Raw genomic sequence first — 21,543 nt, forward strand, 5'->3', positions numbered from 1 at the left:
CAACAGAGAACCTCTCACTGACTCGAGGGGGTGGGTGAGCAGGTGCTGGTTGCTGTCTTCATCCCCACAGCTGAGGAAACCCTGAGGAGAAGCAGTGAAGCTGCAGAGGTGCCCCGAGGTCACTACCGGAAACGGCAGCAGGCAGCTCTCTGCTGACAAACGCTTCACACGCGTTTTATACTTGGATCTTGAGATCTTAAACCGGCAGTTATTTATACCTGCACCTGCACAAGATTCATTTCCCTAATCCATTGTAGTTTGACTGCACAGACCCAGGATCAGTGGGGGTGTCAAACACAGCAGACACTTCCTCACTAGGTGGGTTTTCTCTGGCCTCTGAACGGGGCACGCTGAAGGTTCCATTTTTAAACTGCATTCCTTTGAATCTACCTTCTTGGACACATTCCGGAAGCATGTATTCAGTGTCTCTGATGGCCTGTGATGACTGCCATGATAGAGAAAGCTACAGTGAATGTGAATTACGGGGCCAAGCAAATTATGTTGTTTACAGTCACAGAGGGGAGCTGGTTTCTACCATTTGGGGGCATTAGAGGGAGCGATCACCAGCCTGGCCGCACTCCAGAGTTCAAATCCCAGCTCCTCCGCCTAGTGCAAATTATTTAGCCTTTGGGGCATTCAATTTCCTCACCCATATAATGGGGGGATAATAACAGCAACTAATCGATAGGATTATTGTGAGGCTTCAGTGAGTTACTACAGGTAAAAACAGAGCATTAAGCCCAGGCACATGAAAAGCACTATCTAAAGTTTAGCTATGATTATGGTGGCCCAAAGAGTTAAAAAGATGTTTTCCTTACTTTTGAAGCCATCAGTTTGTGGGTAAAGCATTCTACTTCCTGCTCTAAACTCTCTCATTATCTCCTTTTCTTCACAGTTAAGGCTTCACACTTGTGAAAGGAAATAATACTGTGCGTGTATGTGTGAAAATTAGTTAAGGCTGAGAGAAATGTACAACACACACAGGCCACTCACTGAAATAGTTTTTTTTAAGTCTGCTAGTAATTTTTAAAATTCAGTAATCATTAATAGTTGAGATTCTTTAAATGCTTACTATTGCTTCAGCATCCACATATTTTTTAAAATCCTCACAACTGTCCTGTGAGGTAGGTAGTATTGTATTTCTTTTTACAGATGAGGAAATAGAGCCACAAAGAGATGAAGCAATAAGCTCCCAATTAAGCAACTAGTGAGAGAACTGAGATTCTCAAGTCCAAGAAACAGGAAATTCTATATGGCACTGCCTCCTACATGGTTGAATTCTAATTCATTTCAGAACTTTTACAACCTTGACATGTTTCCATTTTTCTTTAGAGCACTTAATGGGTTCAATACTTCTTAAAGAGACAGGGAAACTTTTCATCCTTCTTCCAGTTTCTTACATTTCATTTTTTCTGATCATGACTTTAATGTATGTTTTTAGAGCAAATTGGAAAGTACCCTGATTGTGGACACTGGACACTGGTTGCTTCTGCTGCCTGGGATCTGTTCCCTGTCTTAGAAAAGCACCTAGTTTTGTTTTAGGGTAAATAACCTCCTCTCTTTTTTTATTCTAGTGGTTTGGGCTCTACTGCCCACCCTCCCTGGGCTCCACACGTAGATCCCAATTGGTTTGAGATAAGTGTCTCATCCTATTGGCTCAGCACCTGATTCAAGGATTGGCAAATAACCTACTAAGAGCCACCGAGATGTGAGGACATAATGCTAGTACCCACATGATAGATGAGCTTCCTCTGTCAACATGGGAAACTGTTAAGTAGACCTTTATTGGCTTGGATGTGACGTGAGATCTGAAGACTGCAGCCATCGTGTGCCCTTGAGGGATGCCTAGAAGCACTATACTGGGACGCCACTGGACACAGACTGAAGTCAGAACACAACCAGCCTTGACATCATCTGGGCTACAATACCCTTGACTGAAGTCACACCTCAGACATGAGATTTTTCAGTTATAAGAACCAAGAAATCTCACCCATTCCCATTTTTTGATTATTGTTTAAACCAACCGGAGACTGATCTTCTGTCACCTACAATTGAAAGACTCCAAATATCAAAATGAATAAAAGATAAAAATAGGAAAGAATGCATCTATATGTAGGCCTAATTCCTTCAGAACTATGTACTCTTTGCATCTAAAAGTTATTTTACATATTAACTTTGTTCCTAAGCCCATCATAATCTTAACATTTTTAAAGGTCATAAAGTATTTTTGTGGACATACTTTTTCATGGCTGTCCAATATTCTACTGTATACAAGGTGGAAGGAGGACATTTTTGGCAGAGATTTTATATATGTATATATAATATTTATATATGTACATGAAATATATATAAAAATGTCTGAGTAAATCCATGCTGATTTTTATCATTTTGAAATACTTCCTGATTAAAAGTTTTTAAAAGCTGAATTAGTAGATTAAAGCATAAGAATATTTTTGACTTTTGATATGTACTGCCAAACTGCTTCCTAAGAAGGCTAGAGCAGTGTATAAATCCAGTAGTCTAGGTATGAGAGTAGATGCTCACTTGGCACTTCATCCTTAGAGTCTTATCATCTGAGAGGTGAAAAACTGTATTTCATTTTCATGTGCGTTGATTGAATTACCACTGAGGCTTGACATCTGCCATTGGATCTTTTTCCTTTCTGAATGCATATTCATCTCCTCTGCATTCTTAACTCCCGAGATTTTTGGTGTTATCTTAGAAGTGCTCTGAAGTCTTTACGTATTGAAGGAACTAGCCCTTTGTCCTATTTGTTGACAAATATTTCCTCTGGATGTTCTGTTTAAATTTAGGGTGCTTTTGATGCATAGAAACTGGGAAATACTTTCCTCTGAAACTTCTTCCACATCTAGAAATTGTATATAACAACTGAGCGACTGAACTGAACTGATATCAATATTTACTTCTAATTTTTTATGATGTTACCTTTTTAATGTTTCTTTTCTGGAATTTATCACAGAATGTGGTTTAGAGTATGATTTCAATCTTTCCTTTCTTTTTTTCCCAAATAGCTAACAATTGTTTCATTGCCACTTACTGAATAATCTTTACTGATCTCCCTGATTTGTAATGCCTTCCTTTTCATATGTTAAATTATTATTGAGCTCATATCTGGGCTTCATGTCCTATTCTCTAACCTGGTTATCCTTAAGCTAATGTTGTACCATGTGCTCAGTTGTGTCTGATTCTTTGTGACCCCATGGATGGTAGCTTGCCAGGCTCTTCTGTTCATGGAATTTTCCAGGCAAGAATACTGGAATGGGTTGCCATTTTCTTCTCCAGGGAGTCTTCCCCACCCAGGGATTGAACCTGTGTCTCCTGTGCCTTCTGAATTGCAGGCAGATTCTTTACTGCTGAGCCAGCAGGTAAGTCTCTTGAGCTAATAAAACTCATTATGTTACTAATATGATTTTATTAATAATAAGCCCCCAAAAGATGGACAGAAACAGCAAGGACCTAACAGAAGCAGAAGAGACTGCGAAGAGGTAGCAAGAATACACAGATGAACTGTGCAAAAAAGGTCTCAATGACCTGGATAACCATGACGGTGTGGTCACTCACCTAGAGCCAGACATCCTGGAATGTGAAGTCAAGTGGGCCTTAGGAAGCATCACTACAAACAAAGCTTTTGGAGGTGATGGAATTCCAGCTGAGCTATTTAAAATCCTAAAAGATGATGCTGTGAAAGTACTGCACTCCATATGCCAGAAAATTTGGAAAACTCAGCAGTGGCCACAGGACTGGAAAAGGTCAGCTTTCATTCCAATCCCAAAGAAAGGCAATGCCAAAGAATGTTCAAACTATTGCACAATTGCACCAATTTCACATGTTAGCAAGGAAATGCTCAAAATCCTTCAAGCTAGGCTTTAGCAATAAGTGAACCAAGAACTTCCAGATGTACAAGCTGAATTTAGAAAAGTAATAGGAACCAGAGAACAAATTGCCAGCATCCACTGGATCATAGAAAAAGTCAAGAGAATTCCAGAAAAACATCTACTTTTGCTTAACTGAGTAGGCTAAAGCCTTTGACTATGTGGATCACAATGAACTGTGGAAAATTCTTAAAGAGATGAGAATACCACACCACCTTACCTGTCTCCTGAGAAACCTACTTCCAGGTCAAGAAGCAATAGTTAGATCTGGACATGAAACAACAGAATGATTCAAAATTGGGAAAGGAGTACGTCAAGGCTATATATTGTCCTTCTACTTATTTAACTTATATGCAGAGTACATCACGTAAAACGCTGGGCTGGACGAATCACAAGCTGGAATCAAGACTGCCAGGAGAAACAGCAACAACCTCAGATATGCAGATGATACCCCTCTGATGGCAGAAAGCAAAGAACTAAAGAGCCTCTTGATGAAGGTGAAAGAGGAGAGTGAAAAAGCTAGCTTAAAACTCAACATTCATAAAACTGAGATCATGGCATCTGGTCCCAACACTCCGTGGCAAATAGATGGGGAAATGTGGAAACTGTGACAGATTTAATTTTGGGGGCTCCAAAATCACTGCAGACAGTGACTGCAGCCATGAAATTAAAAGATACTCACTCCTTGGAAGAAAAGCTATGATAAACCTAGACAGCATATTTAAAAAGCAGAGACATCACACTGCCAACAAAGGTCCATATAGTTACAGATATGGTTTCTCCAGTAGTCATGCATGAATGTGAGAGGTGGACCATAAAGAAGGCCATAAAACTGATGCTTTCGAACTGTGGTGCTGGAGAAGACTCTTCAGAGTCCCTTGGACTTCAAGGAGATCAAACCAGTCAATCCTGAAGGAAATCAACCCTGAATATTCGTTGGAAGGACTGATGTTGAAGCAGAATCTCCAATACTTTGGCCACCTGATGGGAAGAGTTGACTCATTGGCAAAGATCCTAATACTGAGAAAGACTGAGGGTAGGAGAAGAGGGCGACAGAGAATGAGATGGTTAGATGGCATCATTGACTCAATGGACAGGAGTTTGAGCAACTCTGGGAGATGGTGAAGGACAGGGAAGCCTGGTGTGGTGCAGTCTATGGGGTCACAAAGAGTCAGACACAACTTAGTGACTGAACAGCAACAATATGATTTTATTAATAATAAACACAAAATTACTTTAAGTTCTGATATTTTAGAAGCACTGTCTTTTTATCTAGAATCATTTAAGATTTCATGTCTTTTAGAAGTTTTATTTTTGATAGTTCCTATTATCTTTATATTAAGGCTACTCTTGGAAAATTTTAGAATACTTGATGCCTCCCATCTGGTCTTTCTATTAGAAACTGGAAAACCTGAACCATGGATCTGACTTAAAGAATAGAGGTAAAAAAAAGCTGGAAGAGCCATGCGTAGTGGGAGTTACTGTGAAACCTTGAGAGCCACTCCATGTGGTGGCTTAATTGTTCTCTGGAATCAATCTTTTTTATGAGACTGCACAGTTTCCAGCTCGACTTTTCAGTTTTCTCAACATTTAAAATTAGATACTGAAAAACACCCGTTGCAGACTCTTACCCAGAAAAAGACAGCACTGGCACAGAGGGTTACACGTATACACTTTCCCCATGTGGTAAAGGGAACACGCTCTTCTTCCTAATTAAAAAAGAAAAAAAAGTCAATCAAGGATTTCAACAAAATCATTTTTCTCCTAATTGGTTTGCTGTATCCTAGGTTTAATTTTTTGTATGTAAATGTTCACAGAAATTTATTCATAATAACACAAACTAGAAGAATCCCAATTGCCCATCATCAATCTATTCAAAGGATAAACAAATTGTAGTATATGTATGTAATGATAAGTTACTTAGTAAAAGGAGAACTAAGAATACACCAAGCAGTTTGGGTGAATTTCACAAGGATTGTGATAATTAAAAGAAACTAGACACAGAAGACTATATCCTAGTCATTTTCATTTATATAAAAATTCCACAAAAAAACAAGACTATAGGAAAAATCACTTTTTCCTATGGCTATAGGAAAAAATGATCAGTGCTTGTCAAGGTGAGGATTTCAGGGAGGATCTAGAATCCAAAATTATTAATATACAAGGGGACACTTGGCATAAAAGAATTGCTCTATGTTTATGTTTGTGGTGGTGGTTACCTTCCTGTATATGTACACGTTTCAAAATTTATCATATTGTACATTTAAAGTTGATAAACACACATACATACACATATAAACATATACACACACACAGTGAGTGTGGAGAATCCTTAAAAAACTGGAAATAGAACTGCCTTATGATCCAGCAATCCCACTGCTGGGCATACACACCAAGGAAACCAGAATTGAAAGAGACACGTGTACTCCAATGTTCATCACAGCACTGTTTATAATAGCCAGGACATGGAAGCAACCTAGATGTCCATCAGCAGATGAATGGATAAGAAAGCTATGGTACATATACACAATGGAGTATTACTCAATGGAGTATTACTCAGCCATTCAAAAGAATACATTTGAATCAGTTCTAATGAGGTGGATGAAACTGGAGCCGATTATACAGAGTGAAGTAAGCCAGAAAGAAAAACACCAATACAGTATACTAATGCATATATATGGAATTTAGAAAGATGGTAACGATAACCCTGTATGCGAGACAGCAAAAGAGACACAGATGTATAGCACAGTCTTTTGGACTCTGTGGGAGAGGGAGAGGGTGGGATGATTTGGGAGAATGGCATTGAAACATGTATAATATCATATGAGAAACGAATCGCCAGTCCAGGTTCGATGCATGATACAGGATGCTTGGGGCTGGTGCACTGGGATGACCCAGAGGGATGGTATGGGGAGGGAGGTAGGAGGAGGGTTCAGGATGGGGAACACGTGTACACCTGTGGCGGATTCATTTTGATGTATGGCAAAACCAATACAATATTGTAAAGTAATTAGCTTCCAATTAAAATAAATAAAAAAAAATAAAAAATAAAGATAAAATCATTAACTTATCCTAGCCCCTATAAACAGCAATGATACAAAATTAACATTTGACTTCCAGGAAAAATGCATTCTTGGGTGCTCTTAAAAAACACACGGTCTCAAAAGCCTAGGCTTAATTTTTTAAAAAAATTAGTTTTCAAACTCAGCCTCCTTATTCAAAATTGCATGTTTTTTGTTTTTTGTTTTTTTTTTGGTTAACAATTTCAAACATACACACAACAAAACCAGTGCAGTGTTTATTTTACTAACAGTTTCTGAGAAGGCAAGTGTGAATAACATACTGTTTAACTGCTATGATTTGAGCTCAACAGTCTGGGTGTCTGACAACGCTATTCCTGAGCTTGTCTCAGATTTCAGAAGTGACTGCAGTGATAGCAAAGAGCCTGTGCAGGACAGAAAGTTTCGCAGATACCTGCAAGTACCAGGTATCCATTGTAAGTTTCCTGACTGAACTTTTGTATTAATACAGTGTAACTCGAGTTTTTAGCATTTCTATTTTATCGTTTATATGAATATACTGAGATTGTTTTTAGAGACCCAATCAACCATGTCATCATAGCTGTAAACATATACATGGCATTTCCTTTGTTCCAGGTGTTATTCCAAGTAGGTTCTATTCCTTAACTTCATCAGCTTACCACAATCATATGAGGAAACAACTCTTGTATTTCTGTTTTACAGCTGGCTAAACTATGGCACAGAGAAGTTAACAAATTTCCAATATCACTCAGCTAGTAAGTTGTTGTGTTAGGATATGAATTCCATACGTTTTATCCCCAGGGCCTCACCATAACACTGCTGGCCTCTCTATACAAAGGAGGGTGTGTTTGCAATAAAAGCAAAGTGAGGAATAAGAAGGGAAAAAATGAACCTTCATCTTTAATTTTTTACCAAGCAATGCTACAATGGAAATTTAACTTATTAGCTGGCAATTTTAAATTTAAAATGGGTAGGTTTAAATTTCTAAAATATCTTTTCCTCAGTATTTTTCATACGTTGCCAATAACATAGCCGTTTGTTTTTCAGTACTCAAAAACATTATGCACATCTGATTTTGTCTAAGTTTCAGCCTTCTTTTCTGAATGTACAATCTTCCACAAATACATGCTTTGACCCCCGTCTTTCATTGTAAACAAGAGAACTATTCATAATGGAAATTATTTGAAGCCTGTTACATTATAAAATACAACTGTCACCTTCTGTTGGGTAACTGAACCTCACTTTTTTCCCATTTATAAAATGAGGGGGTTGAACTGCTCTCTCCAGACCCTTTTAGTGCCAACATTCTGTAAATCTGTGATTCAATTTATAAGTCTATAGCTGGAGCCATTTTCAGATGCTCTTGGTAAAAAGCATTTTCTTCCCAAGAGTTATTCGTATTCAAAACCTACTGTCCTTATACGGATGACTGCAAATACAATTGGCTCTAAATTTTCTATGTTGATGGAAAGAAGCAATAATGCAGATGATTTTAAAAAATCATCTTTCACTGACTTTGAAATGTTTATACAAAGAGATAGTCTTATTTTTAAATTCTGCAGCAACCATAAAAGCAGCATGTTTACCTTTCTAGTTATACAAAATGCCTAACATGGGGCCTGAATATAGTGGGATCTCAACAAATGTTTCCCCTTTTCATCCACTCTCCGGTTTTAGGATAACAGTCACACTGTTCTGTGCACATTCCAACCGGAAGAGGGAGCAGTGGCTGAGGCTTAGTGCAAGACAGCTAGTCTGATGAAAAGTGAGCTGTAGGGACCTCCCTGGCAGTCCAGTGGTTAACTTTGCCTTCCAATACAGGCTGTGTGGGTTCAATCCCTGGTCAAGGAGCAAAGATCCTACATGTCTTGTGGCTAAAAAACGAAAACATGAAACAGAAGCAATATTGTATCAAATTCAATAAAGGCTCAAAAAAAAAAAGAGAGAGAGAGAGAGAGGGCTGTAATAATGAAGGTACATGTGAAAAATTGAGAATCAACTATGAAAAGCAATGTGTCTATTTTTTTTTTTTTTACTGGTATGGAAAGATACAAATCAATACATCTTTTATACATTTCTTTCAGAGTTTATGTATTTTTCATTTTACTGTTATTAAGAAAGAAAGGACCACAGTTGTCTCCTGTGTCCACTATTCTGAACCGTGCTCCTTCACTTTGGCTGTACATTAAAAATCACCAAAGAAGCTTTAAAAAAAATTTTGTGCCAGAATGCATCATGAGTGTACATAGACAGAAGCTGGGCATCAACATTTTATAAGCTCCTCGGTGATTCCAGTGTGCAACCAAGTTTGAGAACCCCAGCAATATATAGATTGAACTGCACGCAGACGACATCCTACTTACCTGAGTGATCTCATTGATCACCACGTGAGTGCACCGTGCCTCGTATTCTGGTCGGGCTTGCTCTTCCTGCTGCAACTCAACGGTGTCCCATTCGTACTCCAGTTCTGCCTGGCGCCGCTTCCAAAACTCCAAAAACAAGGTTACTAACAAAGAGAAAGAAAAGCATCATGTGGCTCTTCAAGGATCAGTGATGCTTCAGAAATCTGTACTGAATAATAGTAATTACAACACTTTTGTACATGGTCAATAAAATCCGATTTTAATTATAGATGACACTAATACTTAAAAGAGAAAAGTGAGCTAATGTTTGTTTTTTAAGGAAAATGTTGATAATTTATCCAACTTGTGAAACCAGGCTATATCATGGGGAGGGTAGTAGTGTGATGGTCAGAAGGAATGTGATCGTGTCTACCACTAAAGCATCTGCTACTAGCACATTACTGCCAATAAAAAAACAAAGGCAACTATAATAATTCAAAGCAGTCCATGGTCCATCTTTTAGTCTGCTTCTCCTTGCATTCCTCTCCCTCATTCCCTCCAAAGGGCCTGGGGGATGAGAATACTTTAGTGGTCCCCAAATCTTTATTTTCTACCGCCCAAGTCACCCCAATTAAAATAATGTTCTTAAATATGGAAATATATTTTTCAATTTGTATAAAGTATGAGTAAAACAATTTTTAGAAATCTTTATTATTTTTCAAGACTAGCCACTTCAAATACTAGACAGAAACAATACTAAGTGTTCATTGAAAATATGGTTTCAGGGTAAATCCCCTAGGCACTTCTTCCAATCAGACCGTTACCATTAGCCTTTTCTGCACAGAAATTCTGCAATAACCAGTTACACCCACAAATATTTCTGAGTCTCTACTGAGAATAAAGAGGAAAAAAGATACGGTGTCTGCTTCAAGGAGCTTCTAAGTGTATAGGAATGACAGTGAAGTGCTACTTACAGTGGACTTTTAAGAGGGCTGTGATCTAGTTAAGTGCTGGGTGGTCTGGGCACAGAGTCACAATGTATCAATAGCAAGGCTGTTCCGGAGGAGAGGGCCTCTGGGGTGAGTTCTGAGATGCCACAGAGCTGATCAGGTGAAGGTAGAATGTCAAGGCCATTTCCCCCAGGGAGCTGTGTGTGCAAAGGCAAGATGCTAAAGAGACACAGGAGCACTACTTTCCAGGAAGTTCAAATAGTCCAGAACTGAGCCCAGAGTGTGGTGAGATGGGTGGGGCCGCCAGGTGGACAGATGGCAGGGGAATATCACAAAGGACTCTGTGTGCCTTAAAGATGGAGGAGACATCAAAGGCGGTCAAGAAGGAGCAGAGGCAGCTAGACCCAAGGGCCGGTCCAGGATTCTTCAGCTAGGAGGTGAGAGAAGATGGCATCTTAGCAGGTAGACAGATTGGATGCAGGTGTGATGAAAGGGGACGATCAAGGATGCTTGCCAGGTTTCTGGCTTTGGCAGTGTCCTGAATTCTAGTGTCACTCCCTGAAATAAGGGCAGGAAAAGGAGCAAGTCTGAGAGAAGACAACTGATTTGGTTCTGATCAGCTGCCTGCGGGCCCCAGGAGAGATGTCCGGTAGGCAGATAAAAGTCTAGAACTCGGGAGAAAGACCCAGACTGAGCAGAGAATTTGTCCTGTTTCCAGCGGTAACTGGGGTAAGAGTGGACGAGCTCTGCATGGACTATGGAGGGGCAGTTCTCACTCTGGCTGCGGGAGAAGCACTGAGAGCTCTTAAAATGTTTTGAACCTGGGCACCACCCTCAAGGTTCTGATTTTATCGGTCTGGCATTGTTTCTGGTCTTTGGAAAGCTCGACGGGGCAGTCAGGGTTAAGAATCAACCTGCAGACAACAGGGAGCCTTTGGGTAGAGGGCAAACAGAGGCTGTCTTGAAATCCTGCAGACCCTGCCACGGGCAGCTGGACATGCGGGGGAAACCTCGGGATGCGCCATGAGGAAGGTGAACGCAATGCTTCCCGATGGCAAGGACAGCGGAAATGCTCAAAACACCCACCTCCTGGCAGTGTTTGTTCTGACTTCACTGATGTTCCAACAACAGTGAGTGAGAGTAGAGATAATCTGGACTTTGGAATCAAGTCTGAATTCTGGTTGTGACAATCACTAGATGTTTGACTACCGGTTACAATGTTTCCACAGCCTGAGCTACTGCTTCCCTCTATGGAAAATGGGGGAAATAGGAAGGAGCTTACAGGCTGTCCTGAGCTAAATGACATAACATTTATAAAGACCCTCATGACCCTCTGAGGTAACTGCTATTACCACCCCCATTTTGGACATCAGGAAACAGAGGCACAGAAAACTTCAAATACTTGCCTGAGATAAGGAGTCAGGTATCGAACCAAGGTATGCTTGGCTTCAGAGCCCAAGCCCTTCTTACAAATGAGCCTAACTGCTCCATATCCCACCTCCCGCTGGCTCTGTTCCAGCACCCACTCTGCTGAGATGTCATCACTGCTTGCCTGCCCAGTGTCTGATTCTCCTCCTCCAGGACATAGAGCTAGTAACTGCCCTCTGTCCCAACACTGCCTCTGTGGGTACACTAACCCTCATGATGCCACTGCTGTGATCACCTCATGTTCACAAGCATATATGGGTGGCAGCCTGGCTTTTTCCCACAGATGCTGCTGTCAATGGAGGCAAAGAGCACAAAGTGGGGGAGGCCACTAATCATCTGTGCGGTTGGGAAGCTAGAAAGATTTCAACCAGTCCCCAGAGTGGCTCCTGCTTTCAGGACAGGCCCTTCTCCTTTTACATGCCCTTCCTAGAATGAAGGAGTTTGTTCCTCATTTATGGGTAAGACAGCACTTTGTGACTCCTTGACCAGAACCTTCAAAAACAAACCATTTTGCTGAAACAGAAGCATGGTACCACAGCTCAGTTACTCTACAACCTCATCTGGGTCAGGGCAAGGGATCCACAGTGGTGAGTGTTCCGTACAGAGAGCGATGCCTCCACCACTGAGAACCTGCCCAGCCATTCGCACTTTTCCCCCATCCGGGGGGAATGAAGTATCCATGGGATGAAAGCCTTGAGGGCACCAGCTAACTGTGGACTAAGCTGTGACTGACTGGCCCTGCTCCCCATCTGACCCATGCTCACCTCACACGCAGATACTCCAAAAAGAGACCCCAGCTTTGGAGAATGAGCCAACTCTCCTCGGGCTGCACATGAAGCAGAACCAGCACCCACTTACTAAAGACCCCTGGGCTCATATGACCACACACCTTATCTAACAGAAGACCCCTACTTTTTAATTTGAGAATCCTATTTCCAACATTGCATTACACCTTCCACCCATGAAGTTCTTTCCACTCTGTCTTCCCCTCTGCAGCTATGAAATCAGTCCAGAGTGAGTGTACACTCTGCAAAAAAGGCACACACTTTATTCCCTACGCTGATCTACACTTGTGCACGTCACAATGGATAGCACTCACACATCCTGACCTTTGTCTGCTCCTGCATTTATCATTTACGATGTCCATGAGGGCAGGGATTTGGTTTAGCCCATGGCTGAAACACTAGCAAACAGCAGGCACTGGGTAAGTATTAGCTAAATGAATGTACTGTGGGAAGTCATTCCAAAAACTGGAGGATGGCCACTGCCTGGGACAGCTGAAGGATGTAATCATCTACTTGGGGAGCCAAGCTCGCTCCAGCCGCTCCCTGCTATGCCTGACTGACCACTGTCTACCACTCTCTGCTCTGCCCATCTTGAGGGCCTGGAGCAGCTGAGAGGAGGATGCAACTGTTGATGGGTGAGGTTGTGGTGGCTCCGGCCCTTTGAGTGCTGGGAGTTATTCAGGAGAGAGATACAGAAAATATCACATGTACCATCCTGTCCCATGGTTCACTTGACCCAGGACCACTCACCAGGGGACATGCTGGCCCTTTCCAACCTCAAGAAAGGGACTGTGGGTGGGTGAGAAGATAGTATCTTTCCTTTAATAGCCACTTTACAAGGCTAGCCTGGAAAAAGCTCTCGAAAGCCACTTTGGATACTTTCCCTGTGTTTATGGAATCTCTCTAAATTTTGTCACTTTAATTGAAATATGAGAAATACAGCTATTTTTGAAATTTTTATTTTTTTTCAATGAAGAAAATTCTTATTTTCTTCTTCTAAGTAAAGAAAGTTACTTTTCACTTCATTTGAAAGAGCAGCTTACTTTCACGAATTTATATCTTCAAGCATAACTATTTTGAAAAAAATCTGTGATGCAGGACATGAAAGCCCTACTGTGTTTTGGGACCCACAAGCAGGTGGATAAAATGAACAGGACTGATCTCGTGAGGCTGGGCTTCCTTACTCCTGATCCAGAAAGAAGGGTCTATACCTGCATAGGTGAGGTAGGACCAAGGTTGTAGAACCATTATTTTCTAGCCCATTTCTCAGATCCCCAGATAAGATAGTGTAATTATATCAAATAAATACTTCCATATCCTTTTAAAAGTCTGTTACAACTTTATTACTATTCCCTGCATTTTGTCACTGATTTAAGGGCTGACGACAACCAAAGTACCTACAGAGCTCTGATTCTGTGATTGTCACTTTTTGTCTTTGGGGCCTCTAGTAATTTGCTGCATCTGCCTGAGTGTCATTTTCCTCATCTTTAGAATGGGAGCGTAACAGCCACTCATTTGCTCAGTAACAATCTAGTGACAGTATTAGCAGGAGATGAGTTATGAAAACTTCTCTTCTCACAAAAAGCAAGAGAAGCAATTTAATCAGTTGCTATAAGGAAAGGACAGTGAATACCCTTCCCCTTCCTCCCTGAACTTGAACATAAAATGGATGCTTTTTACCAAATCCTGAAGTTGATGCATTCTGAGTGGAAAGTGGTAGAACTTCTGTGCAAGCCTGAAATGGCCTGATGAAAAATAATGCTGCTGCTGCTGCTGCTGCTAAGTCGCTTCAGTCGTGTCTGACCCCATAGATGGCAGCTCACCAGGCTCCCCCATCCCTGGGATTCTCCAGGCAAGAATACTGGAGTGGGTTGCCATTTCCTTCTCCAAGGCATGAAAATGAAAAATGAAAGTGAAGTCGCTCAGTCATGTCCGACTCCTAGCGACCCCATGGACTGCAGCCTACCAGGCTCCTCCGTCCATGGGATTTTCCAGGCAAGAGTACTGGAGTCGGGTGCCAATGCCTTCTCTGGAAAAATAGTGAGTGGGCAGCAAATCCTCGGAACCTTGGAGGGCTGCAGGAATGGGTGGGAGTTTCTTAGTTCCTCATGTCATAGAGCTGAGAACTCAGCAGGGTCTATGACATGTAAGGATATTATACAGCTAAAGAAAATATCCATCTGATGGAAGATTCCAATACACAGTGTAGGTGGTTGTATCCAGCAATGTCTAAGGACAAGGCCCACTCTGTAGCTGGGATCGTTCTGGTTGCTTTAACAGTTTGCTGCTAAAGGCCTGGCAGGTTTTATTGGGTCTTGAAACTATTCAGACTTCTGTAATCACTCACAAAGGTAGATGAGTTTGCTTAGCCTAGATTCCTACTTCCTAACTGAAAGACTACAAGGCTGAAGATACATTTCTCGGGATAAATAACAAGGTCATACTGTATTGTACAGGGAACTATATTCAATATACTGTGATAAACCATAATGGAAAAAATATGAAGAATTCCTGTATATGTATATTTGAATAACTGTGCTGTACAGCAGAAATTAACACAATGTTGTAAGTCAACTATATTTGAATAAATTTTAAAAATTGTAATTCTAAAAAAAAATACATCTCTCAGACTCTCCTGCAGCTAGGATTCCAGATGTGGTTTTTAAAATGCCCATCAGATGCACCTGTGTGTCATCAACATCAGAAATGCAGCTGGATGGAGACAGAGGTGGTCACAGGAGTTGCATCATTTTGCTAGTGTGGATGCTGCCACAGAAGCAGAGACCTGAAACGAACAGTTGTAATAGTCACTTTCTGATCTCCAAGTGAAGCTAGTCAGGGTGACGGCTTCCTGAAATCCCCCTTCTTATGAGCTAGGTGTCTGAGTTTTTCTAGGAATCACTAGGCCCACCCTAGAACTCAAAGGTGAAAATTAAAAATGGCAGTCATGCAGCCAGCCAAGAGGCTGGTGGGGAGCATCAAAGAGAAGTAGGTAAGAAACGACAAGGAATGGGGAGGGGAAAAGGCTTTCAGAAGCTCTACTTCCACCGGGAGTAGTTGGTGTTTAGCACTCTAGGAGTCAGTAGGAGCAGATGTACTGGCTTGGCCTAAAAGGGGGGATATTTTTCAAAGAAGTACATGATTTATGCAAAATTTATTATACAAGGTTTTCTCCTTTCAACTTTTATAGTTTCCAGGGAGAAGAAAAATACTCTGCAACATACATCTGGGCACAAGAGATGGTACAGGAGTATGATGATGGTGATATGAAAACTTCAGTTTTGCAATTGCAGGCTTTCTGTAATGAGGTTCCCAGCAGTAGTTCTCATCAGGCAGAGGTAACAAGAAAAGCAATAAGGCATTTAAAATAAAAACTTCATCATACACACACATATCCTTAAAGATACACATATGGTGCCGTGAGCAGGGCTGAAATGTTTTCTGCATTCTAAAATCTGATGAAATAAAATCAGCAGCTCAATATGCCTGTCACTTCTATAAACATGGTGTAGTTTAATGATCACAGAAAGCAGAGCTGGTTAGGAAATTTGAAGCTTTTCTTTTGTGTCAAAGTAATTTTTGCTTCATTTAAGAAGTCTCTTTTAATTAGGGCTATCAGCTCTATTAATATACAGAGTTCAATAGATGTGTTTGAATTTTATAGATTATGAATTAGTGTTGAGACTGAGGTTTGGGCAGTTTAGTTAAAACTGCCTCTGCCCACATGTTCAGCACTCACCCTCTTACAAGGATAAAAAAAATGAAAGGTGTATTTCACAGTGAAGGAGACAGAGAATCTTAATATATGAACTTGATCTTTATTCTTCCGTGTGGCAAATATTAGCTACTGTTTGGTCTCCAGCCAAAACATGCTAAATGTCTGAATGACAATGTGACTTATTAGGTACATTTGGCTATCTTACAGTTTACTTCATGCAGGAGTGGCAACTAATATCTCTTAAAAGTGTCCAAAGTAATTGGCCTGCCTGTTTTGTGATTCATTTGGGGACCCTTCATAGGCACAACCACTGCAAAAGGGAAATACCACCAGGGACACCTATAAACAATGGTGTCTGTATGTAAGGAGCATGTGTTGACAGGCTGTCTTCTCCAAAATAAGAAACTTGGTTCCGTTTCCTCCCCCACCTAGCTACACCCTGAACTGTTTTATCCCAGACTCACACAATGAAATTGGAAATGCATTATCTTTGAAAATGAACATTTTTTTCTCCTATGGTAGAACATTCACATCAATTAAACATGTCAAAGTCTGTATAAAATGATAATTGCCTCATTACATTAATGATGCTTTTCAAGATAAATAATATATAGTGTTAAAGCTTCTATATACAAATTATATTCTTAAGGATCACATCTGTCCTATTTATTAAACAGAATGTTGTTATGATAAGAGTAGCAGCATGTATTCATTATCTAGTTACTCATACAGAAGTATATAAACAAGAAAGCTTACCTGGAATCCCCACGTTGCTGCTTTTCCTGAACCCCTACCCCATGAAAATTAGGTTGGATCACAGCTAGGGATGCTATTACAACAACAGCTGCCAGTGAACCATGCCTCCCTGTATTATCTAAGCCCTTAAGCTGTCCTCCCATCTCTTCACATTGTTGTTGGGTTGACCATGACATGCTTTGGTTGATGGAACATTTGCAAACTAGATGCAAATGTAGGCTTAAAAAATGCCTGGTGTGTACTTTTCCTTTCCTGCTTCTCTTTGGAACCCTGAACTGTCATGTGAAGAATGCTGGTCCAGCTCCTGGAGGTTGAGAAACCATGCAGACCAAGACGAGGTGGCCCGGTTGAGCCCTGTACAACCCTGCTTGGCGAATTTCCCACCTGACACGAGAACCATGAGAAATAATACATGTGGGTTTTAAGCCACTACATTTTGAGGTAGTTTTTTTATGCAGTAATTGATACAATGGCCCTAAGAACTATAAATGTGGAGTTCCAGGGGAGCTGAAGCTTGGGCAATCCAAGAGACTGAAAGTGGGTTGTTTTGATAGTCTCTGTATATAAAACCGTATAAAGATGTTAAGTTCAGTACTTATGTGATTTTAGGGTTTTTGTTTGTTTGATTTCAGTTAAGAGGCAAAAGGAAACTGAAAAAAAAAAAAATATATATATATATATAACTTACCCCACACCCCCATAAATACTGCAAAGACTAGGGTTCCAAAACTGTCAAAGATGCACAATTTCTGTAAAATACAATAATGACATTTACATGAATTATCTTCTTCACCTACTAAATTCATCAAATATGCACTGCTTTGTATATCTTACAGTCTGGAAATTTCTTTTAAATCTGTTGCCTAGTTTGACAATCACCATATCTACTACATACTTACAGACGAGATTTCTCATTCTCCTGAAAGCACATAGCTTTTACCAGACTACATTTTCCAAAGGAATCTTTCTGTGTCTTGATAAAGAAATAAGCACAGCTGCTAAGATTCCATTTTGCTGAAAGCCTCTAACATACTTTTGAATAACAGCCTCTTTTTATGGACGATCAGAGTGAATTTGAGGAAACAGAATGGCCCAAAGAGTACAATGAACTCCAAACAACTTTGAGATTTATGATTTGCATCTTATCATCCCACCCTGGTCAGAGGGCAAGTTCCCGAATTCCTGGTTTTCTTGTTAAGAGAAGCACAAAACTGGCGTTTACTTTAAGATGGCTCTCCTCCAGAGCTTGTTTTCCTCAAATCCAATGATGACTTTTCTATCATGGCTGACAGAAGCTTTCATCAGGATAAAGATGCAAAAGTGCTTTTGCTGACATTACAAAGGGTACAATGATCACGAATGAATACACTACATACTCTATTTACTAGCTTACTAATTTTCAAATTTTTGCTAATTGTCTCCCTCTATTAATTCCTGAAAAATTTTCCAATTAGCTACCAATTTTTCATCAGTGAGCATTTTTATATCTCCTAAAAAGGTCTATAAAATTAGTAGAAAAAGTGGCAAACACAATATCAACTTTATGAAAGAGCTTATGAAAAGTAAAGAAGACATGCTAGAAAAGGAAGCTATAGGCTAAAAATAAATAAAAGCAAACTCTTCAGTGCCAAAGAAAATTCAAAGCTGCTTCTAAGTAAAGAACTTGACTTTTTAAAAGTTCTTTCTGGGTTGCCCTTATACTGATGCAAAATGAATAAACTTCCATCTAAATGAAATATAAGTTAAGGTTATTTTTGTAAAATAATATCCACCTACCCATCTTCCTTTTTTTTTTTTTTCCAATAATAGGACTATTTAATTAAACATATGAACGTACTGATTTTGTACAACACGCATTTCTTCCTTTCCTCTGCCCCAGGAAGCCAGCGCTCTAGAACCCCATGTTTATAAAAACACACTTTGGCAGCTACTATGCAAGGTGAAAAGAGTGCAATTCCCAAAGTAACAACACGTAACCAAAGTGGGCAACAGAAAAAGGCAGAGGGGAGTGGGCCCAGTGCTGCCCATCTTCTTTTTTTTTTTCTTCTTTTCTTTTTTATTTCTTTCTTTTTTTTTTTTTTTCTCTTTATTAGGTTGGCACTAGTTTTTTTTTTTTTTTTTTTTTAATTTAATATATTCCTTACAAATTTAAGAACCCATCCTGAACCCTCTCTCAAGAGGAAACGATTTAAGAACAGAAACTCTTGAGCATTATTTAAGCAGTACTGCCCAACTCTCTTGGTAGCATCTCTCTTTCAATTCCATTTATCTTGATGTTGTAACTAACTAATCTGTTACTTCTTTAAGAAATTCTGCCCTAGTTTATATCCTTTTCAGTGGCCCACATCCCTTTGAGCTTCAAAAACACAGAAGTCGCTCAGTCCTGTCTGACTCTTTGCAACCCCATGGATTGTAGCCCACCAGGCTCCTCAGTCCATGGGATTTTCCAGGCATGAATACTGGAGTGGGTTGCCGTTTCCTTCTCCACCCATCTTCTTATATATCCTTTTCCAAATCATGTAGATGCCCCTCAATCACACATATATTTCCTGAGCAGAAAGAATAGTCCCAAACTGTCATTCAGTTACTCCTCTCAAAAATCCAGCTTAAGGAAGACAGAATTAACAAATGAGTGATCAATCTGGGGAACAATGCTCCCCACCTACTCTAGTCCTAGGATTACACAGAACACAGATTTCAAATCTTTTAGCTTGGACTCTCTTGAACCATCTTTTCCAAGCTCTCTTTTAATGTCATGTCTCACCCTTCATTGAAAAATTATTAGAGGAAAAGCCCTATGAAATACAGTTCTGCGTGTTATAATGTTAGTACTGAAGATTCTGTTCAGTGTTACCTCTCTTCTAGGAATCAGTGCAAACTTCTCTCTATGTGATACCTCCCTATTTGCCCTGATGCCTCTACCCTCCCACTCAAGTAAGAGAAAATCTTATTATGCTGACAAAAAGCCACTAAAAGCACATCTGTCAATACCAGAGAAGTGGGAGGGAAAGGAGCAGCAAGAAAAGGCAAGTGTACTGCTAAGGCCAAGCTCACCGCAGCTGCTGAGCTCAAGACATCTTGCAAAGCAAGATGTGTCTGGCACTCCTATGAGAGAGAGTTAGGTGGCTCGGAGGAAGTTACCATTTTTGCCATATGGGTAAGAATCAAGGAACTGAAAGTGTAAGATGGTTGGCCTCTCTGCTCTACATGCCCCAGAAACAACATGGAAGCAGGAAGTAAGGCGGAAGATAAGCAAAGAGTTTTCTTGGTAAGAAGCTTAGCTTAGCTTGCTTGGCAGGATGGCAGAGAGGGAAAGCTGGCTGTGCTAACAGTGGCCCCGAGTCAGCACACTGCTTTAGTCATGTGGAGCAGGAAGGCAGAGAGAGCTGTACATGCGGGCATGATGATTTTAAGTGGATGATAGAAATCTAGAAAAGTGACAATTTGCTATGCTTTCTTCCTGCAAAGGAACAAAATCAAAATTATGTAACAATGCATTTCAAAGACCTAAACGTTATAACTTAACCATATTTCCTCTTTATCTTGCCAGCTAAAAAGCTAAGAACTTTAATGCTCAGTCACAAAACCAGTATCAATCCTGATTATTTCCATAACTGTTTCTTCATTTCCTTGATCCTGATTATCTATTTCTAATTTATTAATAATTCTGGCATATATATCTAGTGAATTTTCCATCACTTTCCAAAAGGAAAGAAATGACTATAAATAAATGAAGAAATGATTGAATTAACCAACAAACAGGAAAGGTGTTTCTCTTTTTTCCTTTTTTACCTTATTTTTTCATTTCATTCTTTTATTTATATTCTTTTATACACTTCCCTCCCTTTGTAAATCACTCTGAAAAGACTCAAAGGATTTTTTTTTGAAACTGGAAGAGAATGATTCACTTTTTTTCCCCAAAACATGAGAGTATGAAAATTTCTTAAGGAAAATGGAATTTCCATTTGTACTCTGTGGAGTACAGTTTGCCTCTGGTCTTATCCCCCGCACTTGCCTTAAATCCTGTGACCTGGGGATACACACTAAGGCCCTTTATGAGTCAACAGTACTGGAAGGCAGCTTCTCTCTTACTACCTCCAAGTCTTTCACTTTGAGCGACCTCTGATGGTTATTTATAGTCTAGAACTTGTGTTGGTTGAAGGGGAGTGGGCGATGAAATCTAATTTAACTCATAAGGTATAAAAATACATGTGTTGACAAGATCCTGAGATCCTCTTAATTAAGTGGTGGAGCAATTTTTCTGAGTTTGATTCAAGAGTGAAGTGCATGGTCATACAGTCAGCCAGTGAGGAACATGGTAATAGCAAGGAAGGCAGATGTGTTGTCATTTTCTGGCTTGTCTCTCACTAGGCGGGTGGTTGAGCAAATTATTTAATCCTGCAGATTCAGTGTTCTAATCTGTAAAATAGAGGTAACACCTGTTCTGCCTGCCTTACAGCACTGTTTTGTATGTCAAGTGATAATACAGGTATGAGTATAACTTGGCGAAGTCTGAACTATAAAGTTGCATCACTATATTAGCTGTGTATTCAGTTAAAGTAAGACTTACATGGAGCAGATCAGAATATTCTGAGATGATAGAAATATTCCTAAACTTTCAGAGCAGAGT

The 21,543-nt window shown here is 40.1% G+C and overlaps 1 protein-coding gene across 3 annotated transcripts in view; it reads right to left on the reverse strand.

Annotated features, from left to right (window-relative positions):
- ANO6 (anoctamin 6) overlaps positions 1 to 21,543 on the reverse strand; it is a 234,919-nt gene that overhangs the window by 31,380 nt on the left and 181,996 nt on the right. For all 3 annotated transcript variants that reach the window (XM_002687355.6, XM_005206409.5, XM_059886920.1), the window contains 3 exons: positions 17,602 to 17,662; positions 9,298 to 9,440; positions 5,525 to 5,602 (listed from right to left, as the gene is read on the reverse strand). In XM_002687355.6, coding sequence (XP_002687401.2) covers positions 5,525 to 5,602; positions 9,298 to 9,440; positions 17,602 to 17,662 — 282 coding nt within the window. The remainder of the gene's footprint in view (positions 1 to 5,524; positions 5,603 to 9,297; positions 9,441 to 17,601; positions 17,663 to 21,543) is intronic.

This window comes from Bos taurus, chromosome 5, assembly GCF_002263795.3.
Source record: "Bos taurus isolate L1 Dominette 01449 registration number 42190680 breed Hereford chromosome 5, ARS-UCD2.0, whole genome shotgun sequence".
Taxonomy (NCBI): Eukaryota; Metazoa; Chordata; class Mammalia; order Artiodactyla; family Bovidae; genus Bos; species Bos taurus.